Below are 25,618 nucleotides of genomic sequence, written 5' to 3'. Positions count from 1 at the left end.
GCCCAAAAGAAACTTCCAGTCCTGGATTTGAGAGGGGAGTGCAGTTATGGCAGAGAACACCGGTGCTTAGAAAGTTCATTTTAGAAAAGGAATTAATTCTAGTTCATCCCTTGCAAAAAAACCTAATTCCATTCCAGTTCATTTCACAGTTCGCTTGTGATGGTGCTTGGCAGATATTTTTCAGCCTTCAGAATTTTGCAAGCTGTCCTGCTAAAGTATAAAATACACTGCAAGAACAACAGAACATGCAAGCATTTTATTTTTCCCAACAGTTCTGATCTTTAAGCTTTAAACAGCAGCATCACTTTTCAGATAGGTAAAAATGGCAAATGTAGTGGCCATGATTACGGAGTTATGTGCAATGAAACACATGTGCGCACACACATATATAATTAAAATGATTTTAAAATCTCCCAAATTTCACTGCAAAGGAAATTTAATTCATGTTCAGTTGACCCAGAACTACTTTCAGGTGTAATTCGGAGATTTATTTTTTTAAAAAAAAATTGGTAAATTAGTTAATCTGAATAGTTCATTCCAAGCACTGGGAGTCCAACCCACCTTGCAGCAAGGAACAGAGGGAGTGGAGCCACTCCCTGAAAAGTAACAACAGTGGTGGGAAATCCCAGAGAAGGATAAGGGGAATTTCCTTGCATTGGGTGGCACAGGGTGAACCTTGGGAAAGAGACCCTAATACCTTGGTGCTGCCCTTTTTTCCCCAATAAGTAATCCCCCAAAACACTCTGCAAGTGTTTGTCTGAGCAAGCCCCATCCTCAAGTTGCTATGTAGTGCAACCGTCTGAAGTGCATTGGACGGAATGTACTTAGAAGCATGACTGAGATTCCTGATAAAGTCTGGTTCCCTATTTGCACAGAGGCCTCTAAGTGCCTTCAGTCGAACCTGCATAGCAGCCTCCTTCAAGCCATGAAGGTCTAAAAGGAGCAAGTGGAATTGGGAACATGGATGCAGCAGGATTTGCATGCATGCCCCTGCCCCTCCACACACTTTGAACACCCCTGGGCTCAGGCAAACACCTGCAGAGGGCTAAAGATTCAGCCTTTCCCTAGCCTGAAGATCATGAAGTCCTTTGGCCTTTTAAGACCCAGCCAGCAGTTCCCTAGAGACAGCAGACACTGGTGTCCTGATTGCTTTGGCTGGGGAAGACCCAAGCTTCTCTGAATAGCTCAGCTTTCACCTTCTTGATATTTCCAGTGAAAAGAGCTTGGTCTTCGTAGATGAGATGCTGCCCTCTAGAGGACCTGCCTGATTGTGACTTCCATGCGCTCTGAGCTGTTCTCCATCATGGTCTATAACGGCAGAGCTGGCCCTCAGGAAAGAAATCTTGTCCTGAAGTCTTGTTCTGCATCACATTCTGTTGCTGAGGGGGTGCAAGCTTTAGAATGTAAAAGACTTTGACACCAGGAAAACCTCCCCGTAAAATCTAGCCACCATACCAAGCAAAAATTCAGAACAAATATAGAAGTCTTGCATTTCAAACTTCAGGGGCAACTGTCCTCTTTTTAATTTACTTGCAGATCTTAGTAAAGAAGAAACTTTACCAGGTTCCATGGGGATGTAGACGCTGTATTGATTTGAACACTGCCATTGTTAACATAAAAGTGAACTAAGAGGCTCATTTTTTCCCCTTCAAAGGTTATGTTACTTTAGAGTAATGAGATCCTCATTGCCACTGAAAGACCCTTAACTGGTGGTATGTAACCAGGGAGGGCAGCCTTAGCAGGATCTGCCTGGCAAGCCAAACAGGACAGGTGGCTGGGGCTGCCCACCTGTCAATCACATGCCATCCTTATGACATCACATGGTTGACAAGTGGGCCTGGCCTTGCGCTCTGATCTCACAGGTTTAAAAGGGAAGTGGGTGGAGACTCAGAAAGCCTTTTCCAAGTCGTCTCCTGCTTCCCTTTGCAGTCCCTTTAAGATAGGAACCTAGAGTTTTTAAGGCAGGCCTATCATAAGTAACACTGAGCCACTTGTCTCAGGGGGCAGAGGGGCAGCCAAGCAAGCAGCCCCCTGCACATACTCCCGCCAGTGTGTCAGAATAAGTGAGCCCTTTTGCCAGACACTCTCGTGCCATTTGAGGTTCAGTTGCTGGCAGCTGCATGGCTGGGCACTGTGGCGAACCTTTTCAAGACTTGGGAGCAGGTTCACCGTGGCGTTTACAGTAAGTGTCAGCCCTGGCACACACCATGGGGCAGAGGGGCTCTGCCAGGCCTCAGCTGGCAAAATGTCTTTGGTCAGCTCCAGCCAGAAGAATGATTTCTCTTCCCTGATGCTCGTTTTGCTAATATTATTCCTTCCCAATGTAGGTGTGAGAATCTGGAGCTCAGGAAGATGGTGATGATGGGCAGCAAAGAAGGAGTCAAGGCAGAAGGCGTAGAATGTGCTGGACTGCAACAGGTGGGAGGCTTTTCCCTATGAAACAGAGATGGAGAACCTGAGGCCCTCCAGAAGTTGTTGAATTGCAGCTGCCATCATCCCTGACCCTTGGCATTTTGCCTGGGGATGAGGAGAATTGGAGTCCAACCACATCTGGAGATTCCCCAGCCCTGCTATAAAACCAGATAGTCTGTTCATCTTGCCCCGCTACCCTGGGCCTGATCTTGCAGGATAACTGTTCAAGAGCGCAGAACTGGAGTGGAGTGGCTGTTGGACTTCCTGCTCCAGCCACTTGAAGGCTTAAGAACTGCCTCTCCCCCACCCGCCACCCCCGCATGCATGCATTAAACATGACAGTAAAACCACCCTGGTTGTTATTTGCCTTTCCAATGCATATTGGATCATGGTTGTTGTGGGAGAAAATAGGCCTTACTGTTCAGTGCTTTGGATGCTGGCTTTGGGAGGGAGAAGCATGGGTGCTGCTCTTGAATCGCGAGCTGCTTCCTATGATTGGCTTAGCCGCTTCTCATGACCTTTTTGTGTGTCAACATTTCAGAAGGGGGCTGCAGAGGAGAAAGCCATGGGGAAAAGCATGTTGGGGTCAAGTGAGAAGAAAGTGAAGATCCTCGAGCACCAACGCAACGAGGTAAGCAGGACGCCTGCCCCAAGTGACCCAAGGCCAGAGGAGAGCTAGGCACATTTATTATTTTAAGTGTTGCATCTCCTGCCCCTTAAATGCACAATTTCCTGAGGCAACTCACAACTGTAACGAGTCACAATACTGCCCCAGCAAGCGGAGAACCCACAAACCACAAGGCAGGGCAGTGTTGGATCATGTTGAAAGTGTCAGAGCAAAGAGCAGTGCTTTCATTCCCACCCCTCACCCCTGGAGAGGTGGGCAGCAGGGAAGCCTTGGAAATGAACCAGAGAAGGGCATTCCAAAAGCAAGGCTCTCTGGGGAAGAGCCACACATCTTGCAGGGTTCAAGCCCTGGCATCTCTAGGTAGGGCAAGGAGAGACCCCTGTCTGAAAGCATGGAGGACCAATCGTTGTAGACCAGGCATAGGCAAACTCGGCCCTCCAGATGTTTTGGGACTACAACTCATCCCTAGCTAACAGGACCAGTGGTCAGGGATGATGGGAGTTGTAGTCCCAAAACAGCTGGAGGGCCGAGTTTGCCTATGTCTGGTGTAGACTATACTGAGCTCCGTGAACCATTGGTCTGGCTTCCTACATTCTGCCACAACCCAAAAGGCGCTGTTGCCAGTTACTTGCCTCACTTGAGAAGATAGGGATAGCCTGATGAGGACCTCTGAAGACGGTCTTAAATGTCAGGCCGATTCATGTTGGGAATAGACAGTGCTTCCCATATCTCCAGGAACTTGACATCTGTCCGCCCCCCCCCCTTTCCTTGGAAACATTGAGATCTGATTCATACCCTCGACATATTGAGTGAACTGCTGCTCCATGATGTTGTCATGTGGTCTAAACTGTGATCCCACAATGGTAGCCTGCATTAGCAGCAGGGTCGGGTGCCTTTTTCTGTTTAGCCCAGGATTGTCTGCTGACAATGGCTCTCTGGGGTCTTCTGCTGAGATCTTCCCTTTTCACATTGCATCACCTTTTTAAACTGGAGATGCCAGGTGGGATGGAGCTGCAACAGTAGCATCCTGGCAGCAGCATCGCTGCCATGTGTCCAGAAGAGGTGGCAAGGTTGGGGCTGCATTGGTGCAGCAATGGAGCCAGTCCAGTGCCGCTGCTGCTCAGCTCCAAATCTACCACTGTCACTCCACTCCTGCTGCCTCCGATAAGCAGCAGCAGGTCTGCTGCTAGGCATTTATTATTGCAGGAAAGCTGCTCCTGCTGTTCAAGAGAGGCCCAAGGTCAACCAGCTTTGGGTGCTATCAGGTTTGGCAATCTATGCAGAGCCTGAAGGAGGCTATTCCTGTAAGAGAGTTGCTGGACAGACTAGAAAGTGCTGGCAAGATAGTGCTTTGGCTACATCAGTAGGGAATTGAGATTCTGTCCTTTGATAACTCTGTACCTTTCCTTCTAGCTGCTGGAGGTAAATAAGCAGTGGGATCATCATTTCCGGTCCATGAAGCAGCAGTACGAGCAGAAGGTAATAGCAGGGTACCAAATGCCTTGCACAAATGAAGTTTTATAGGTGACAGTTATTTCACATAATACGACACCCAGAGAACTTTGCGTTTCTCTCATATGCCTTGTCGGAGGGGAAGAATGTTAACAGGCATGTTGCTAGAGGGAAAGCTAGGTCTCTCTATGGCACTGACTTTTTCTCTCTGGCTTTAATGCTTTTTATGATAAATGTTTGTCTGCCATCTTACTGGCCTGCATCGATGCACCAAATTCAACTTATGGTTAACTGCCAAGAACAATCAGATTGTTGTTGTCTGCCATCTCTTAATCTCATTACTTCGGTTAGCTTGGCTTGTGCTAAATGCCAGATTTTATTTACCCATTCCTTACGTGTTGTGATCCTAGAACTTTTCCCATTTTTAGCTATAACAATCTGAGCAGCTGTTAATAAACCAAAGATCATTACCTATTGAGTGGGCATGTTTTCATGATAGATTTCCAGTTGAACTGGTTTTAATTCCAATAAAAATTCATAACCAGTTGTCCTCTCAATAACTCTTTTAATTTGACTTCAAAACATTGGAATACCAGGGCAAGGCCTCTAGAGGGTGTGTGTGTGTGTGTGTGTGTGTGTGTGTGTGTGTGTTGTCTGAGATGTCCCATTTTATCAGCATTTTTATTCTCATTGCTCTATAGTATTCTCATACAGTCAGACAAGAGATACTGCATATTTTTAAAAGTTTACAGTATTTCTAGCTGTGTTCTGCGGTTTGTTTCATGTTTCATGTCATCTTCCCCTCCTGGCAGATAACAGATCTACGGCAGAAGCTTGCTGACTCCCAGAAAGCCCTGGGGGAGCTGGAGGCAGAACGAGAGCAGAAGCAGAGGGATTTTGACCGTAAGCTCCTGCTGGCTAAATCCAAGATTGAAGAGGAGGAGGTGAGTCTGATAAGAGGTCCGACACTCCCTGGAAATGCATCAGCACCCACCGTGGCCAATAGTCAGGGATGATGGGAGTTGTAGTCCCACTCACAAGTTCTGCATCCCTGTTATAAAAGATGAGACCAAAGATACTGAGCATGGGATACTGAGCCTGTCTAGTGTGAAGGTAGATGAGCTAGATAGTATATTTGACCAGAGAGGATAGGACATGGGTTAGAGGGATGGACAGGCAGTTTGAATTATGATGGCAAAGCTATAGCCACTTGCATTTGTTGAGATTTCAGCAGGCTACCCAGTTATAGACAATTAGTCAGTGGCAGGTGTGGGGAACTTTTGGCCCTCCAGATGTTGCTGAACTACAACGCCCATAATCCCTTGGCCATTGACCATGCTTTCTGGGGCTGATGGGAGTTGTAGTATAGCAACACCTTGTCTGTGACAGTATGTTCTCAAGAAGGTAAAGGAATCTGCAAGGCAGGAGCCTGAAATTTATTTTTAAAATCTCCCAATTCTCATTCATTTTATTTCATTTCCAGTTCTTCTACTTCTGGTTTTGAGGCAGGGAGGGAGGGTGGTAGAATGAGGATCTGTGGTCCTAAGGTATACGGCTGTCTTGACTTGTATGACTTTGTCTTTCTCAGGCAGAAAAGGAGAGACTTGCCAGTGAGGTGAAAGACCTAAAACAGAGGGTGAAATTCCTTCAGGATCAGTTGGCTCCAGTCACCAGGCAAAGGGAGTACCAGGAGAAGGAGATTTTACGGCTTAATAAGGTGGGTAATATACTTCTGCTTCTCTGTAGCCATGCCAGTTTTTCCTACCCCAGGTTATGAGCTTTCCTGGACAGTAAAATAGCCTTAAATCTCTTACAATATCTGCAAACATATTGTTTACTGATGCTAAGCTGCTGTGGAGAAAAGACCATTTTAACTGTCCTCTCTGTTCCTGACTCTCCTCAGGCCTTAGAAGAGGCCCTGAACGTTCAAGCCTCTGCTCCTTCCCCTTCGGCCTTCAACAGCCCCATTGAACCTGGAGCATCTGTCCGGCATCAGGAGGTGGTGACCCAGAATGAGCTCCTAAAGCAACAGGTATGGCAGGCTTCCATGAAACTAGGACTCCCCTTGGCTTGACACCATTTGTGAGCACAAAAGTTATTTCCAGAAAACACAGTGTTCCTTTTGCCTCCTAAGCTTGTGCCTCCCAGGCTGGGGCAACCCAGTTAGATGGGCAGGGTACAATGTTGTTGTTGTTGTTAACGTCTTTGAAGTTGGGCTCAAAACACGGTTGTGCCCATTGCCTTTTCCTGACATCAGCGTTGGGACACTTGGCGCTTGCCATACATTGGGATTGTATCTCTGTGAACCAAGGACTTCACTGCCTCTTGTTCCCTGCCAGGTGAAGATTTTTGAGGAGGACTTTCAGCGGGAGCGGAGCGACAGAGAAAGGATGAACGAGGAGAAGGAGGAGCTGAAGCAGCAGCTGGATAAGCTTCAGAAGCAGTTGGTGCTCACCAACAGCCAGGTAGGAACCCAGAAGGCACATTCTGGTTTCAAAAAGGAAGCTGTGCAATGAAGGGGATGACAATTAAGCCACTCTGAAATCCCAGCCTGCTGACTGATCCAGCTGCCCTGTGCTTTCCAAAATCCAAAAGACTGCTACAGAGCCTTTCTATCCACCATTAGTTTCATCTCCCATGTTCCCTCCCCCCACATCAGTGTCCTTTTTGGGCACTTCCACTTCTCTCTCCCCCCTGTCTTTATCAGCCTGCTTCCCATTGCCTTCTCCTAGGCCTAGCTGTGATCTTCAGGGGGATCCCTTCTATATCCTGCATTGCTGCACTAAGACTGTCCGCCTTCTCCCAGAGGGTAGCCAGGAGAACAAAGAGGCAAAATCTCACAAAGCGAAGGCATCTTCTGGAAGTTCTTCAGAATCGGGATGCAGTTCACAAGCCATAGTTCAGTCACTTCACTCCTATATCAGGGCTGGGGAACCTGTGGCCCTCCAGGTGTTGCTGAGCCACAGCACCCGTCATCCCTACCCATTGATCATGCTGGCAGGGACTGATGGGAGTCCAGCGGTGTCATGGAGAGCCACAGGTTCCCCATCCCTGCTCCACAGGTTGCTCACATCTGCTGCCTGTTTTATCCTTAAGGGAAAAGAGATAATTGTGTCATTTGTTTTGGAAGGAGAGGGGGAAGAGGCATGCCAGTAAGCAAAGACAAGGTGTGTTCAAGTAAGATTGGGTAGTTGCTCCCTCAGCCAGAAGTGGTTCTTGCTGTCTAGCTTGTCCGTCGAAATCTAGTATGGCCTCTTACTTCCCTCAGTCATGCGACCTCACTGGACCTTTGTAAGAGTATGCTGGGGCAACCTCTCCTTATATCCACGCAGAGGCCTAGAGCCAAAGAACTGTGTTATGTGCTGCCTTTTGTGCTCCACGAGGGCACCCAGATTTGGAGGGAGCTCAGCAGCTCTAGCAGATTTGAGCAGAATGTTTGCATTTAATTTGCCTGGCCTCCTTCCCAGCGTGCAGTTGACCGGGAATCCTTTAGCTCCCCGCTTACCTGTGGCCTTCTCTCTCCCTGCCAGATGCAGATTTTTAAAGAGGACTATCGTAAAGAGAAGGAAGAGAAGGACAAGTTCAAGAAGCTGCTCAAGCAGCACAAACAGGTACAGAACGCCATGCTAGGAAAAGCATTGTGCTGAAAGATATGACTGCTCAGGCAATACCAAATTTAGGTCACAGCCAGTTGAACTGCTAGGTGGACTGTTCAGAGGAGCTGGGAGCTGGGGGCACTGTTATACAGTGGTTCTACTCCTTTCTCCTGGGCTGTGTCCAGAAAGTGGTGTTGGGGGATGAGTGTTCAGACCCCTGAGCTCTCACTCTCCTCTCCCCCATGCTTTTTAATATCTATATGAAGCCGCTAGAAGAGATCATTGGGGTTTGGGCTGGGTGTTCATCAGTATGCAGATGACCTCCAGCTCTACCTCTCTTTTAAATCAGAACCAGTGAAGGCAGTGAATGTCCTGTGTGAGTGCCTGGAGGATGGATGGTGGCTAACAGATTGTGGTTGAATCCTGAAAAGACAGAAGTACTGTTTTGGGGGGACAGGGGGCGGGCGGGTGTGGGGGACTCCCTGGTCTTGAATGGGGTAACTGTGCCCCTGAAGGACCAGGTGCATAGCCTGGGAGTCATTTTGGACTCACAGGTGTCCATGGAGGCGCAGGTTAATTCTGTGTCCAGGGCGGCTGTCTACCAGCTCCACCTGGTACGCAGGCTGAGACTCTACCTGCCCACAGACTGTCTCATCAGAGTGGTGCATGCTCTAGTTATCTCCCGCTTGAACTACTGCAATTCGCTCTCCATGGGGCTACCTTTGAAGGTGACCCGGAAACTGCAATTAATCCAGAATGCGGCAGCTAGACTGGTGACTGGGAGTGGCCGCCGGGACCATTTAACACCGGTCCTGAGAGATCTGCATTGGCTCCCAGTACGTTTCCGAGCACAATTCAAAGTGTTGATGCTGACCTTTAAAGTCCTAAACGGCCTCGGTCCTGTATACCTGAAGGAGCATCTCCACCCCCATTGTTCAGCCCGGACACTGAGATCCAGCGACGAGGGCCTTTTGGCGGTTCCCTCATTGCGAGAAGTGAGGTTACAGGGAACCAGACAGAGGGCCTGTCAGTAGTTGTGCCCGCCCTGTGGAACACCCTCCCATCAGATGTCAAGGAAATAAGCAGCTATCCTATTTTTAAAAGACATATGAAGGCAGCCCTGTTTAGGGAAGTTTTTAATATTTAATGCTGAATTGTTTTTAACACTTGATTGGGAGCTGCCCAGAGTGGCTGGGGAAACTCAGCCAGATGGGCGGGGTATAAATAATAAATTCTTCACCCAACTTTGACATGTGGCTCAGATTCCAATCACTTGTATAATTTTTTGGTAGCTTCCTTAGGGCCAGTTTGTACTAGGGATCAATGAATGAATCGGGTCACTTTTGCATGTGTTCACCCACAAGTCCATTCTGTCCCAAGTTAATCTGAATAACCAACTTGGATGACCTAAAAAGAGGATTAGACAAATTCATGGAGAATTAAGCTTTCAGTGGCTACTAGCCACGATGGCTATGCTCTGCTTTCATGGTTGGAAGCAGTAATGTTTCCAGTTTCTGGGAACTGCCAGAGGGGAGACCGCTCTTGTGTTGGGGTCCTGCTTACGGGTTTCCAACAAGCATCGGGTTGGCCACTGTGAGAGCAGGATGCTGGACCAGATGGCCAAGTGGCCTCTTCTTATGATATTCTCTTTGCCATGACGCACCCATAAATTATTTCCATACATTGTGGATGTTTTCCAGTCAAATTGAACCCTAATTGGGCGAAAGGTGTGAAACTTCTAGCCCCAAACTGGATATTACCTATTTTTTTACATAATTGTTTTTCTTTCAGGGAAAGCAACCAATTACCAATGCCATTGTGGCTGATAATTTTACCAGGGTCCTAGGTCTCTCTCTCTCTCTCTCTCTCTCTCTCTCTCTCTCTCTCTCTCTCTCTCTCTCTCTCTCACACACACACACACACACACACACACAGAGAGAGAGGGAGAGGGGGGGGGAGGGAGGGAGGGAGGAGGGGAGGGAGAGAGATCTATCTCTTTAATCCACCCCAGCTGGTAAGGACTGGTTCTGCCCCACAGACTATAGGGCATGATATCCCATTAAATTGACAGTGTCAGAGTTGTCTGTAGATGGCTTTCTGTTTACCTATCCAGGGAGATCAAAATTGCTTCTACATGTAGGTCCAGATTAGATCTGAGTCATTTTTCTCTTACTATCCACTGCTTTTATTTAAAAGGTAACTCCTTTTTCTCAGCCTACGCTTACTTTTTCCTCCTGGCAACAGTGAGATCAAAATACAGTGAAGGGGGCATAGTGTTCCTTCAGTCAGCCCAGGATGAAATGTCCCTGGATGAAAAGTACAGGATAACCTCCCTCCTATTGGTGCCCAAATATTCCAGTAGTAAATCATTAGCCTTGTGTATGGCTTATCTGTGTTTGCATCATTCTCAGCCTCCTGCTTTCTCACTTACAGCATTCTGGTGACAGGCTTCATCCAGAGCCGCAGCCAGGACCGGTGGCCCCAGTCTGCCCCATGTACCAGTTCCAGTGCCCCACTCCAGTCCAGCCCCACATGTATCATGGTTATGAGGAGTGGCAGCAGATCCGTTACCCACCAGCGGCAATGCCAAATGAGCGTCCTCCGGTTCAGAACTACCATCGATTCCCTCCTGTGAGTTAACTAAATCAGAAGGCATCAGGGCTGTGAAAAAAGGCAGCTGGGAACTGGAGGCTATAAGTATAAAGCCATCCATTGCCTCGTTAAAAAATAAATGAAGATCAGAGTCTCAGGATTGTGCCAGATTCTGTGCAAAACTCCAGGTGTAAGCGAATGCCCAGAACGAGCAGCTCTACTTCTCCCGTTTTCCAAAATCTGAAATTGTTGGCTTTGCCTACCAGAATCTGTGCTCAAAATTTTGTTGCATGGCCTGATTCTTTCTTTAGTTATAGAATTCATATTAAGTTCTTCCTCTTGAAGGAATCCAGGGCATGTTCACCCCAGAATGAACGGTTCTGCTTAGCCTATTGCCAGTGGGGCCATTCAGTTTGGAGAAGCAAAGTTTCCATTTTGAAGCACGCATTAGCGGTGTGCCATGTTTATGCTTGTTTATTTATGTCTTGCTCACTTTAGCCTGAATATACCTGGTATCCACCATGTGTTATTTCACAAAATCAGAACGCACAAGCGCCAGATGGTGGGAAACAACTCCCCAAGGAATCGGGTAAGAAAGAGGTTCAAACTTCTTTGGTGAAATTCCCGAGAGCTATTGTGAATGCTGCTTTTCCTCCTCTCCTCGAAGGGTCTTCTTATCTGCTGTGATAACAGTTCAGAAACGTTTGGCTGCTCCACATGGTAGATCATTTCCATTGCATGGAAATGCCATCACTAGCACCTGACATAGGTGGCTTTGTGGTGACATGCCAATTTGCCACACAAAACTGGGGAGGTTCACTCTACGGCAGCCACACCCTGTGTGCTGTGAGGGCGCTGTTTCAAGCTGCCTTCGCCTGCCTATCCTAACACACAAACGGGCCCTGAATAAATAGGAGGAAAGGAGGTGCAAATCTTTGCTTGAAGGTGCAAATCTTTTTCATGCCTGAAAGGTCACATGAGTTTCTGATGCATGCGATTCACAGAGATCTAACTGGTCTTCAAGTTCATGGAAAACTTGCGCCTCAGTGTTTCAAGGAGCCAGAGGTGTGTGTCTTTGGGCCTCCCTAGCTCTCCCTTCACCTAGCCCTCAACATTTTGTAACTGTGCTGATGACCCGCCAAAAACTGGTGGCCCCTGTACTAAACCACAGTTTAGTGTGTTGTGCAGATGCGGCTGAAATATACTAAATGTCATTGGCCAGATTTTAAATATCCACCGGGCATTTGGCTATGGAGTTCTCAGCAGTTGCTGTTGGTGAGGATTGGGATGGTGGATTCAGTTCAGCTCAAATCTCTGTGAGCTGAACATAATAGTATATTGTTGACCAAAGACCTGTCTGCCACTTTTTGTAATATTTGTGTGTTTTTGTCTTTCAGACCCTACAGGCCTTGGGTTACCTAAAAACCAAAGGCCCGCCTAACTCTATGGCCATGTGCAAGAGCATAAGAAATGGAGTTGTGATATACGCATGTGAGTCTGCATGTACAGATAAAAGCCTCCTTGTGCTCCCGGACACTATTCACATTTATCTGTGTACATGGAATACATGTACACTTGGATGCTTGAGCTAACAGCAGCTTTAGCAGGAATTTCTGAAGACGTATGGAAGATACTGCCAAGGAGTGACAGTGGCCCAGTGTTACGGGGAAAACCACTGGAAATAACTACCTGGGTCTCCCTCTCACTCACACTCAGCATTTGGATGAATAACTCTTTCTGACCTCAAGGATTCAACAGCCATGGATCTGCTATCAGATTCCAGTGGCAAACACTGGCAGCCCTGTGTCAACAGAACCTATATCTAGCTGATTCCCCCTGTGATGTGACAGCTTTACATTTACAGCATCTGAATTTGGTGTCAGCGGAAACATTCTATGTGCAAAATGACTTTTGCAGAGCAGCTGTTGTGGTCAATGCCTGGACAGGTTACAGACACTGAATTTTTGCAAGGGGGTAGGGAGAAGGAGAAATCCAATCCCTGTATAGTGTATAGGAAGTAAAATATACTTTCCCCATGCTGAATATATTTTTTTTAATTTGCATGTCAAATCCAGTGGTTTAGCCCAAGGAAACATTCTGCTTCCACTGAGTTGTGCTGTTCAGCGTGGTTAAAACTAGTATTTGTTTGTGTATTGCGCCACACACTCAGTTTATGCATAGACCTTAATTTACCCTCCTCTTAGCATCTGCAGCTTCCTGCATTGTTTTCCTGAGCCTGAAACTCTGTCCCTGTCCCTTTTGGATCCCACAGTATGAAATCGAACCCATTAGTCTCAATGTAAATGTGGTCTGCAAACAGGCTAGCAGGTGTTGCTGCACAGCTTCTCTCTCTCAACTCTTGAAGACAGCTTGCTGCTTCCAGTCTGATCTAGCAAGGCAGTTTTTAAATGATTCCTGATGGACTGGATGTGTTAACGAGAATAGCTAATCTTTGGCTGCAATCCACTTTCCTTGGCGTAAGTCCACTTGAGGCCAGTGGGATTCACTCCAGAATAAGGTTGTGCTGTAAATGTGGTAGTTTAGTTTAAAAAACGAAGAAGAGTTGCACTCCTGGTGCAGGGCAATAGTGACCAGCAAAGGCTTTTGAGGAATATGTGTTGCATAAAATCAAAGTTTAAAAACTCTGCTATAAGTGGTACTTCTGATGTTACCACTGTTTTACATGAGTCGGAAGGAATCACAGCTGTGTGACCACCGATTGCATGTGTTGTGGTCAGCTGTGTTACTTTTAAAAGAGCATTGATGGTATAATGAAACAGCTTGGATGCAATTGGGGCTCCGCTTTCTATAGGCATTCTGCACACTGGCTCGATGTACGGTTTCTTCCCCAATCTCCTCCCTCCTCCTCGCACAGAGGTTGGTTTCTCCAACAAAGCAGCAGCATGCTTGTGGAAGTGGAGAGGCTTCATATTAAGATGGGAGGGACCTTAGAATGTGCATGAATGAAAGATGAAATACAGGGAAGGGATGGCTGTTGCTTTTTAAGAGACAAATTAATTATGAGGGTGCACCATACGGTGAATAGGTAGGATGAAAAAGAAAATAAGTGCATATAGAAAGTGGCTGAGTCAGAGTGTGCAAAGACTTTGGTCAGTAAGGTTTCCACTGTTCACTGTTCCTCAGCATGATAATCCCTAAGGAAACAAAGGTGCCCTTTATTTTGACATTTCTGTAAAACCTACACTTGTTTCAACCACAGATTGCTTTAAAAAAAACTGTTTTGAAATGCTAATCCAGCTAACCTAATTGTCATAAACATTTCTTTCAAAGTGTGCTATGCAAGAGGTGGTACAAATGGCTTGTTACATGCTGCTGTAATAACTGGAATACTCCAATGTAGGGGTGTACCAGGGGTTGGCCAGGTTGGCTCTCGCCAAGGGTGCCAGCCCAGGGTGGCACCAAAATCGTGCCCCTCCACTCTGGCTCTCTGCCCATCGGCACGCTCTCTGGGCTGCCACTCCACTGCTTTGGGTGGCTGGACGAGGTGCACAGACTGCTCTGGGCACCTCTGCAGGTCCCCGTTGTGAGCTTGGAGGGAAGAAAGACATGAGTTGCAAGAGGAGCGAAAAGGAAGGAAGCAGAAGAGGAAGCAGTGAGTGGAGGGTGGAAGAAAGGCAGGTAGGCAAACAGAGGGATCAGTGGAGGAGGTGGTGGTAGGGAGGCTGAGCAAAGCGGACTCGACCCTGATGGCCGCAAAGGAAGTCAATAGTGGAGCGTGAAAGGCAAACTCTTTGAGTTTCTGGTCCATGGTATCTCCTGGCTTCAGAGGTGCCGGGAACTTAGGTATGCCTCTGCTCAAATGGTTAATGCCTGGGCTCATTTGAAACTAGAATTGGATGTTTACAAATAGTCAGCGATCAAACTCTGCAGGGAAAACTCTTTCCTTGGGAAGTAACCATAAAGGGTGGTCCTTTTTTCTTGTCCTCACAGAGGGAAAGAATAACAATTTACAAAATGTTACATTACAAGATCAATGCATACCACCCCAAACATAGATGTTATGGCGGGGGCACTTGTAACCCCCCTTTTCTTTCTGTCATAGGAAAGAAAGAGGTGAAGGAAAGCCTGATTAGAATTTACTGTACACATCACTCTAAATAGTAACACCTAGTATTTTTGCTTGCCGCTCCTCCTATTGTATAAATGTTAGAGACATTTTGTTTCGGCAAAATGATATTAATTATATATATTAATTTTATTCTATTCCTAATAAAGTGTGATTTCCCCCCATGTGATCTACAGTCCCTGGAGTGTTATGTCGAAGTGAAATGTGTCTTTGTGCTATCTGGTGCTATTTATTAGATGCCTTTTGGATTGCCATAAATGAAAAGAGGATGAGTGTCAGGGCTTTGGATATTTCCCTTCATCACCTGTAAGAAATAATTCACTGCACAGCATAGATGGGGAGCCAGTAGTCCTCTGGATGTTGGACCCATTAGCACCAACCAATATGGGCTATGGGATCAGGGATGATGGGAGTTGTAGTTCAGCCACTGGTTAGCTACCCCTGATCCACAGTGCAAAAAGTGAAAGAGAAGATCCAAGTTGTGTGTGTGTTGTGTGCTTGTGTATTTTATCTTCTCTTTGAATCTATATTTGCATGAAGTGAACACCAAGGGGAAACTGCCTGAACCAGGGCAACTGGATACAGAATGGATTCAGGATATCAGATTCTAATGCTATCACACAGTTTTGCAGTGGGAAAACTGGTTTCTTTTCTTTAACAGGGGCAGTTTTTAGTATGATAACACAGAGCAAAAAAGGATGAGCTCTAACCAGAAACCCCTTCTGTTCCGTTTTCACCTAAATAGCAAACTCATTAGGTTGCCTTAAGCAAGCCTCTCTCTATATATGAGAAGAAGATTACCGACTCAGCTTAGAGTTGTCATAAAGGATCATTGTGTGAATGGCTTTCGTACCCTCTAAAGACACTCTATAAATTGGGGTGCCTAACCTGTATCCCTCCAAATGCTGCTGAACCACAGTTCCCATAATCCCTGAGCACTGTCAGTGCTGCCTGGGATGGATGTGGAGGGTCTTGGCTTAGTGAGAATGCTAGTGGCAGTATAGACAAGCTCTCATTTTGTTGAGACTGTAACCTAGCTAGAGGATCCAAATTCTCCAAGGAACACACATCTTGTATTGCCACCAGATCTGCACCCTTGCTTAAAGGAGAGTCTCTCACAAGTTGCATTGAGTGCTTGCTGTTTTTTAATATTATTAGGCAGGTTTTCATACACAGGGTGGGTGTGGAAGCAAAAGAGGCTAGGATCGTGGGGCTGATCAGAAGGACTGCATCTCTGCAAAGGTGAGTTGTGGGGCAGCACGAATGCACTAGAAGAGCTGCTCCACTGTCCCTTCGCAGCCTTGGGCTAGGTCCACCCTTTGGGAGCTTTCAGACCCAACCTTCATACTGATGCATCATCTTGACCCCAGATCCCTCTCTCCTGTCATCCACACTCGGAGGAGGCAATGCCATCTTTGAGAAACTTCAGTCAACATAACCTCTTGGCCTGGGAGGGTCTGTTCAGCTTGCTGTGGAAGGGAGGCGGTCTGTGCCTTATCCAGAGCTGTCCAAAATGTGGATCCCATTTATTAGCAAAAGATCTGCCCATCCCTAACAGGAGCAGTGTGAGTTGGGTTCTTATAGCACAGGGTTGCAAATAAAGATCTCTGAGACCTGATAGTGATGTGAACCAGAGGCAACCAATATGGTGTTTTCTAGATCTTGTTGGGATATGACTCCTATCATTCTTGACCATTAGCCATGCCTGATAGGACAAATGGAAGTTTTAGTCCCAACAAGAGCTGGAGAGCACCATGTTGGCTGCCCTGGTGGAAGCACTAGTCTGTGAAAGCTTATGCCACCATAAATTGGCATAATTGAGTTCTATAGATAGAAGTGAGTGTGGCTTGACTTATAAAGCCTGATGGCTAGACTGCTGAATATATATTTGCATATAAATATGTTAACAAAGAGTGGGGAAAGAGGTCCCTCTCATACTTTGAATGTAGTATCAAAACCAAAAGACTACTTTGTGTGTTGTAATATACAGTGATACCTTGGTTCTTAAATGCCTTGGTTCTCAAACGCCGAAAACCCGGAAGTGTTCTGGTTTTCGAACAATTTTTGGAAGCCGAACATCCGATGCGGCTGTCAGCTATTGTTTCCAGGGCACCTGCACCAATCAGAAGCAGAGCCTTTCTTTTCGAACATTTCGGAAGTCAAGCAGACTTCTGGAATGGATTAAGTTTGGCGCTTTGTTTTTGCTATTTATTTTGCGTTTTTGTTTTTGAGGCTTTTTTGGTTTATTTGGTTTGTGACTGTGTGGAACCCAGTTCAGCTATTTCAGCTATTGATTGATTGATTGATTGATTGATTGTGTGACTACGGAAATGGATAAAAGCCCCCCATCCAAACAATGACTAGCATCAGTGCAGGTAAAATCATAATAATAATAATAATTTTTATCACCTACAATACTGTCTTACTTATTTTATAGTACAGTAATTGATTATTGCTTTCATTTTATGAATCAGTGGTCTCGTTAGATAGTAAAATGCACATTAAATTACTGTTTTAGGGGTTGTTTTTAAAAGTCTGGAACGGATTAATCCATCTTGCATTACTTTCTGTGGGAAAGCGCGCCTTTGGAATGGACTTCCGGAGCAGATAAGGTTTAAGAACCAAGGTACCGGAAGACTGGAGTAAATTTACGGACTATTTGAAAAGTATTTGTGAAGACCAGACGACGTTTGTAGGTTTGCAAGAAGTTCTATGAGGAGTATTATTGGAAGTATTACAAAAATAGATAAGGGAAAGGATAATTTGTTAAGAGACTTAAAGGCAATATAAAGTTAAGAAATATATAAGAAGTGAACAAAACGGTGGATTATCAGAGGTGCTGATGGAAGTCAAAAAAGATGGTATAAGTGATAAGTTTCGTGGTAAATTTTATAATTTATATGTTAAAATCAATAAAAATTATTATTAAAAAAAGAGAACCAAGGTACCACTGTACTCAGCTTTGATCACAGAATTGTAGAGTTGGAAGGGACCCCAAGGGTCGTCTTCGTCAACCTCCCTGCAATGCTACCAATGTGCTATGGTGGGCTCAAAGTTGGAGTGATGGCAGGGAGAGATCCCACTTACAACATGGTGGGAGCGAAGCCTAGAGAGGGACTGGAAAGCTGAGGCCCACTTCCTCTTCCAAAGTGTGTTTGGAAAAACAGGTCAGTCGAGGAAGGGTTGAAGTCTGATTTTGAATAAACTAGTCCATATTTAACATTATATCTTAACCTTTTGCTTTTGGTCAAAGGAAGTTCAGTTCCTTTTTCTGTGATTTGAGGATAAAATGTCTGGTTCTGGATAAAGCAACAGGTCTCCCCACCTCCACCCCTCCCATCTTATTTCTCTACATCTACATGACCTCTAGCCCATTGACAGGTTCTGCTGCTCTCTCATGTATTTCAGGATGTCGCTCTTCACAGTGCCAATGTTGGTCCTGTGTGCCCACCTCATCACAGGCTTCCCGTCCGGACCAACCAAAAACTTCTCAAAGTTCCACTTGATATCGTGGACCTTCAGCGGTTCCCAAAAAAGTCTCTTGGGGTCACCAAAGCTTTCTAAAGGAGGCGGGCAGGAGTTCTACCAGAGAGAGAAAGAAAAGCATTATTTACTTTTCTGTTGTTAGAAATGGAGGCAATTTGAGAGAAGTATAAAAACAAGCTTTTCGTCATTGCTCTAGTGGTGTAGGGGAGATGTAGGCAGCTGTGAACAGGAAGAGAGGAGCCTGAAATGTACTTCCTGACAGCAACATTTGAGCCTAATAAACTACCCTATCTGCATGTGGGTAATGATGCTGCAACCTGTTTTGTTCTTAAATGAATACCAGTCAGGAGGGAAGAAGGTGCTTAACCCCTCCTCACCAGCTGCTTTTCTGTTTAAAATTTCTCCCCCTCCCCAGCTGCTTTTTTCCCCTCTGCCACGTTCCACATAGGTGCTTGCCTATCTAAAAACTTGTAATTTTCTTGGCAGCCTCACCCCTGGCATTTGCTTAAAGAGAACTTACTTTCTCGGATCCCGAGTTACATTTCCATTAATGGGATTGCCATGATCTATTTATGGGAGGGAACTGTGTCCATTGGAGACCCACACTGGCAGAAGGCACTTCTCTCTGATTTCCCCTTATGGGCCCCTGCTCCATCTCTTAAGCTCTTTTATAGGAGACCCCAGTCCTGATTATAAGAACCCTGCTGAATCAGGCCAAAGGCAATTCAGCATCCTTGTTCTCACAGTGGTCAACCGTTGGAGCAGATTTAGTGGGGGCACGAGGGGAAAGGAATAAATTGGTTAGAAATGCCCCCCTGTCTCTCAGTGAGAGCATCATCGGAGCGTAGTTCTGTTTGGGGAATCCTTGGCTCCAAGCTATTTCCCTTAACATCTTCATGAGCCAGGATGAGAGGTGGTAGAGGTTCAAAGGAGCCGATACAAACCTTCAAGAAGGTGTAGATTCTCTGTTCTTTATCCCCATTCACATCTCCTTTCTGAAAGAGCTGGAAATTTGGGACAAAACCTCCTCCAGGCCTGACGTATCTGGAACAGAAGGAGCAAGTTTAACCAGCTCTTTCGCAGAGAGGCTGCAACAAGGAAAAGTTTCTACACTGTTCAGAGGACAGCCTCCTGGCCCCTGCTCAGAATCTATTAGGCACAGTCCCTGCTGCCCAACCGTAAATATCCTTTCCATTCCCTGCTCTCAGGCAATCACTATTTCCAGGGAAGTGTAGGTAAGTTCCCTAGAGATTAAAGAGTCTGTTGCCTGCCCCCACCTTCTGGCCAGAAGGAGAAGAGAAGTGAAAATTAGCAATACATGCATGTGAGTCTGCTCTGGGGTACATGGTAGAGCCACAGGAGAAGGAGATAGTGAGCAACTGTAAGCACTAAAGGACAAGAGGCTTTCTAAATTAGCCTGTTGTGCAATGTAGAGTTACCTGGCATAACCATCAGGTCATGCAGTAGGTGTACTCACCTCAGTCCTGGAAGGATTTCTGCATTCGTGCCAGGTTCTTGTTTTCCAAATTGATTGCATGGGAAACCTAGGACAACCAGTCCATGATTTCGCAGCTCATTCTGTAGTGCATTCAGTTCTGCAACATAATCACCAACAGAGCAAAATCCCAATTCAGACTCTAATTGAATTGCCACAGTCCTTGCATTCCGCTGCAATTTCAGCTACAACCTGTACCCCAAATACCTGCCATTTGAGGATCACACTTCTGATGGTGACAGCTTATGCCACAATAAAAAATGGTTACCATTTAAGGTGCCAAAGGAATTAATACAATCGGCTATCCCTCTAGAAGTCACCTGCAGGACTTAGCTCAACAAAAAACTTGGCTCAAAGCATACTTATGTGATGGAGCCATCCTGAAGTCAACAAGAGGCAGCTTGGCATCTCTGAACATTGCGTTGTGCAGATGAACCTCCAAGAATGGTCCATTTGGTCCACCATGCTGTTCTCACAGTCGCCAACCAGATGCCCGTGAGAACTGGGCAAGCAGGACCAATGCACAATAACTCTCTCCCCTCCTGATGCTTCTGGCGGCTAGTATTCAGAAGGCAGTATCGCTGCTGACCATCAAGACAGAACACCGCCATCATGACTAGTAGCTACTGATAGCCTCCTCCTCCATCAATTTGCCCGATCCTCTTTTAAAGCATCCAGGTTGGTGGCAATCGCTGCATAAATTAACGATGCGCTGCCTGGAGGAGTAATGTATCTGTCCTGAATCTCCCAAGGGAAAGGCAAATCTGCCTAAGTGTAGATATGCCTGGACTGAGCCTCGGAACCTGTGCTTAGGCCAGATCTCATCAGCTGCACGTGACACAATAATAAAGAGGAAAGTATCACAGAACAGAGATGATCCCTACCAAATAATGTTAGCTAATCTTCATGCTTCTGGGCTTAAGAGGTTTTCTCAGTTTCTGACATTGCTGGAAGTCTAGTGCCTCCCATCAAAGGTATCCACTACTAGGGCACGTGCTGCTAGCTAGGCTTCTCTTCCTAGCTGAGAATCTTACCAAGATACTGCATTGTGAGTCCTCAGTAGGTGGCCACATTGACAAAGAGGACCATCCTCCCCGAGTACTGCTGGAAAGGGATGTACTCATCACCGTTTATGGTGAGAGCCCCATAGTCGTAGATTGTTCCTGATTTCGTGTTGTAGCAGTCCACCTGGAGGGAAACAAGAGAGACTCTACCTGAAGAAGGATAAGGAGGTGAAAGAAGGTACTCTGGAATGCAGATCTGCACCAGGGCTTTTCTAAGAGCTGCTTTGACAGCTCATATACATTTCCACAAGTGTACCTGGATGCCCATACCATGGAAGGAGATCGGACCACAACAGGGGAGGGGGACCTCAGGCCAAATGTTCCATGCAGGTCTTTTTACCAGGCCTTCGGGACTCTACTGGCCTTGCTTGCCTGGCTAAACTGTGCCCCAGAATTCTGAAAACAACTCTCGATTGCCTGGCTAGAGAGGGATGTGTGAGCATGTGCAGAACGCAGCCTACTGTGCAAAGATTATATTTGTTGCTCCTCCCACTTTTGGCTCTTGCCCTGCTCTCCTCTGGCATGTGGCCTCTGGCAAATTGCCCAGAAGAGAATGCAGCCTGAGGTGGCCAAAGATTCCCTACCTCTAGAGTAGTACAAGAACCAGTAATCCCACACAGTCTAAATGGGTGGCAGTGAGCTCTTCAGTGACTTCCAGCTTTACAATACAAAATATTGCAGGGCTGACAACAGCACCTCTGTCTGCAGGGACTCGGGAACATCAGGGCTGGCCCAGATTTCCCCTGTGCATGGAGGAGAGTCTGCCTGTGTCTGCCCCTTCCCAAGCTCAGTGAATGCACGGTGGCAGGGTGCATGGCTCTGGTGCAAATGCCCAGTGTGTCTGGATGCTCCTGATGTAGTGATAAGAGAAGCCATCCCTGCTGAACTCCCTTCTTCTTCAGAGCTGGCAAAAAGGCACAGGAGCATCTTCCAAGCAGAGGTGTTGACAAACCTATGAATGTATTTAGAGGAAGTGTCTAATGAAAGCTGAAATAAATACAGTAGGGTGGGCACACCCTTCTGGTGCTGAAAATATACTCCATCCTCAGCGGTGAGGAAGGGAAGAGCTAAAGTTTAGTGGTAGAACACCTGTTTTGCAGGTCCTGGGCTCACTTCCTGGCATCTCTGAGTAGGGCTGGGTAAAATCCTGGCCTGAAACTCTCGAAAGCTGTGCTGCCAGTCATACCTGCCCACTCCCTGGGTGCCCGAGCACCCACAAAATTTCCCATGAAGGGGAAGGGCACCCACAAATTTCAGTGCCAGGGCCATGCACGCTGCATGACAGCCATGGCTCTGGGCACCCAAGCTGGTACTCCTGCTGCCAGTCAATACTGGTCTGGACCGATATAAAGCAACGTCCTATGACAGAGCAGTTTATAATTGGTGACTGAAGAACTGCCCCCACCACTTAGCTCTTGATGGTCACCTAGAAACACATGGTTACTAGGCTCTGATCGGTACACTTCATCATTTGCTCTGAACTTCTGGTTCACTGCAGGAGAGAGGAAATCTATTTGCGTCAGAAGCCACAGATCAAGCACTGCTAAAGCTGTTTTGCTTTTCCAGTTTGCAGGGACAGCTGCTGGATGACAGAGACAGGTCCCCTTTACTGCAGGCCAACCCAGATTTGTTCCTGTTCGAAGTTTTGTTCCAAGTCAAATCCTGGATTACAGCCGTGGGATAGGAAGGGGAATGTTAACTGTGGAGGGGGATTAACACTTGTGTACGTCTTTTGGCTCTAAACAAACCAAAGGCACGTCGCACAAAAAATACTAATCGAAGACACAGAACAAGAGGAGCCAGTTTCTGAGACCAGTTATTAAGCAGCGGTAGAAGGTACAAGGGTAAAAATAGCATTGGCCAGCAAACCCACAAAAGATGGACAAACATTTCAACCGTTGTAAACAGCTGAAATACCACGGGAATGAAAAGCTTGGAGAAGCACTGTCATTTCCTTGGCTTTTAAAGATAGCCTTGAGAGGGCAGGGGTATATGCAAGCATTTGGCGAGCCGTTTCTCCATCAAATGCTGTGGATTGCAAATCCCATCAGTCAGCACAGTAGATTGCTGTAACGGGAACAGGACAGGAACAGTCTACTTAGGCTAGATGTATTTGTGACTGGGAGCAACAGGTTTGGAAGCCCTTCTCTTTCCTTCCCATAATAAAAGTGACGGCGACATTGTACCTCTGCAGCACCATCCAATGTGTTTGCTCTGCCGGAATCCAATGCAGCCTGTCTCCTAGCAAGTATGCTTGGCATGTGCCCCAATGGGCATCTTGTACAGCAGGCATGAGGCAACTTTGGCCCTGCAGTTGCTAATGGACTGCAACTTCCATTGGCCTTGATACTGGCCGGGGTTGATGGGAGATGTAGTCCAGCAACATCTGGAGAGCCAAAGTCTCCCCATCCCGCCTCACAGCTGCTGTTCTGGAGAGAAATGGAAACATACAATTGTGGAGTTGGAAGGGACCCCGAGGGTCATCTAGTCCAACCCCCTGCAATGCTGGAATATTTTGCTTATGGGGCTTGAACCCACAACTCTGAGATTAAGAGTCTCGTGCTCTACCAGCTGAGCTAGGAATGGTGATTTAATATTTCCACACCACTTGTTTTTGCACTTAGGTAATGCTTCCCCTCCATCTTTCTGTGACCCACACAAGTTGGTCTTGTGCATTGGTGCAGGTATGAGCAGAAACTGCTTTAAATGGACCAGCAACAAAGTGGCAATTGTGCTTCCCTTTTTTAAGGCAGATTATATGTGGCTTTCTTATTCATAATAAGATGTCACTGAGGTTTCTCTCACATCTCTGCCACACTATCTGCCTGTGCAGGTAGCCCTGGGAGTAAACAAGTCACATGGGACCTATCCTATCTTGCCTAACCTTGTCCTTTGGACTGATGACATTGGTGCACGAGTCACATCCATCTCCCGTGCTTTAGACAGCAGCTCCCCCTTTCCCTGCTCGAGATTAAAGTTCCATGCTACAGAGGATCTGCCTGACCTGAAGCACTATATCTCCGGGTTCCTCTCCTGCCCTAGGAGGGATTCAGACATCAGAGGAGATGGGGGTGAGATTCGCACTGGGTCCTTTGCAACCACAGTATCATTTATCATCGCAGCTATTCTGTGAGGTTGATCTTCTGAGTTCCACAATAAGACAAATGGGTATTTATAGCATTCCTGGCAAGAACCTAAGGATGTAAGAAGGACCCTACTGGATTGGACAAAGGACCATGGCTCCGTGTCAGGGCACCTGCTGTATCATGAAGAAGGTCTCTGGTTCAATCCCTGGCATCTCCAGGTAGAATAAAATAATTTTATTATTTGTACCCCACCCATCTGATCGGGTTGGGAACACACACACACACAACCGCATCTGAAATTCTGGAGATCTGCTACCAGTCAGAGGAGACAGTACTGAACTAGATGGACCAGTGGTCGAACTCAGTATTAGGCCCCTAGGTTTATGCTCCTCTGGCCCATCTAGTCCAGCATTCTGTTTTCGTGGTGGGCAGTCTGCTGCCTTTGAGAATGCCACAATCGGACCGTGAACCTCCATAGCACTCTCCTGTTCATGTCCTTCAGCGACTGGCATTCAGACGCATGCTGCCTCTGATACTGGACATCAGATATAGCCGTCGTAACTAGTAGTCACTGATAGGGTCAGCCTCTGTGGAGGTGTCTTATCGTTTAAAGCGCTTGCCCAGCAGCATCCAGGTCAAAATTTACAAGATCATCCTGATATAATCATCCTGGAAAATGTGAAATTTCTGTTCAGAAACTAGCTTAGCGAGACAGAGAAACAGCCTGCCAGCTCACATACCTGGGAAGAAGGGGGACAGCGCAGGGACAGGCTGATCATAAAATGCGCTCCATTCCTTTCACCACTTGATAAGAAGCAGCGAGTTTACATGGCTAAAAGTAGCACTCCCTTTGTCCTCTGACAATGCCCACAATAATATAGGCTCAAATACGTACCCTGATCTAGATACAGAATTTCAAAGGCATTGTGGGAGAGGAGCTGAATATAAACTGGGACCTGCCATTCTGCCCATAATTTTGTGGTATGGAATCTCTGGTCCCTATGCAGGCCAGATCAGGTTGGTTCCCACTGGCTGCAGATTCATAAGGGGTGCTTGATTGTGCAGAGAGCATTATGTTATATAAATCACTAGGCAGCTTTTCCTCGTCCTCACCAAACCCTGCTGTCTGATACTGCATGGTTTCAAACCAGAATACAAGAGCTGTCAGATCCCAGGTTATCTTCCTGTTTGAGCACCCATTGAATGGTACTGCAATATCTTACCTTCTGTTGTTCCTGTCCCAGATTTGGCTGAATTAAGCCAGCTAAGAGCAAGGGCAAAATCCACGTGTCCTTATGTCTGCCCCTCATGGTTGTGGCAGCCACGGGGACAAGGGGGGTAAGCACCCTCCCTTTGCCTCCCCAGAGGGCTACTGCTTGCCGCAGGTGTCTCGCTCTGTCTCCGCCACTCAAACACGTTAGCACCTTCCAGCAAAAATGCTGCGATAAATAGGGTGAAGCAGAACGCTTCTGGCCAATCATGGAACAGCAAGGACTTGTGGGCTGCTCCTGCAAATATTAACCATGTAGGCTCTGAACTCGAGAATTCCTCACAGATTGGTGTGCCATATGCTGTTTTAGGGGTGAGCTCACGTAAAATCCATCTTAGAGAGAATGTCAGTGACCAGAATTTGGACTAGAGAGAAGATTCAAGAATATAACATGTCCCCTGTTATCTGCTGGGAATTGTAGCTCTGTGACACACAAACCGCAGCTCCCAG

The 25,618-nt window shown here is 46.6% G+C and overlaps 2 protein-coding genes across 6 annotated transcripts in view; one reads left to right on the top strand and one right to left on the bottom strand.

Annotated features, from left to right (window-relative positions):
* TNIP1 (TNFAIP3 interacting protein 1) overlaps window positions 1-14,936 on the top strand; it is a 52,291-nt gene extending 37,355 nt beyond the window's left edge. For 4 of the 5 annotated variants that reach the window (XM_028718296.2, XM_028718297.2, XM_028718295.2 and 1 more), the window contains 11 exons: window positions 2,328-2,418; window positions 2,954-3,043; window positions 4,454-4,519; window positions 5,305-5,436; window positions 6,081-6,209; window positions 6,396-6,524; window positions 6,832-6,957; window positions 8,023-8,103; window positions 10,522-10,719; window positions 11,179-11,269; window positions 12,078-14,936. In XM_028718296.2, the coding sequence (XP_028574129.2) occupies window positions 2,328-2,418; window positions 2,954-3,043; window positions 4,454-4,519; window positions 5,305-5,436; window positions 6,081-6,209; window positions 6,396-6,524; window positions 6,832-6,957; window positions 8,023-8,103; window positions 10,522-10,719; window positions 11,179-11,269; window positions 12,078-12,121 (1,177 nt within the window). In that variant the 3' untranslated portion in view covers window positions 12,122-14,936. The remainder of the gene's footprint in view (window positions 1-2,327; window positions 2,419-2,953; window positions 3,044-4,453; window positions 4,520-5,304; window positions 5,437-6,080; window positions 6,210-6,395; window positions 6,525-6,831; window positions 6,958-8,022; window positions 8,104-10,521; window positions 10,720-11,178; window positions 11,270-12,077) is intronic. The other variant, XM_028718300.2, reaches the window with a different exon arrangement.
* A 2,702-nt stretch (window positions 14,937-17,638) lies between these two features.
* Window positions 17,639-25,329, bottom strand: GPX3 (glutathione peroxidase 3). The gene is made up of 5 exons (XM_028718294.2): window positions 25,122-25,329; window positions 20,783-20,936; window positions 19,731-19,848; window positions 19,198-19,297; window positions 17,639-18,349 (listed from the first exon to the last, which is right to left on the bottom strand). The coding sequence occupies exons 1-5, from the start codon at window positions 25,206-25,208 to the stop codon at window positions 18,134-18,136; spliced, it is 675 nt and encodes a 224-aa protein (XP_028574127.2). The 5' UTR covers window positions 25,209-25,329; the 3' UTR covers window positions 17,639-18,133.
* Window positions 25,330-25,618: the final 289 nt, after the last annotated feature.

This window comes from Podarcis muralis, chromosome 2, assembly GCF_964188315.1.
Source record: "Podarcis muralis chromosome 2, rPodMur119.hap1.1, whole genome shotgun sequence".
NCBI lineage: Eukaryota > Metazoa > Chordata > Lepidosauria > Squamata > Lacertidae > Podarcis > Podarcis muralis.
Note: the sequence above shows the minus strand (reverse complement) of the source record. Positions and strands in the feature narration are given on the sequence as shown.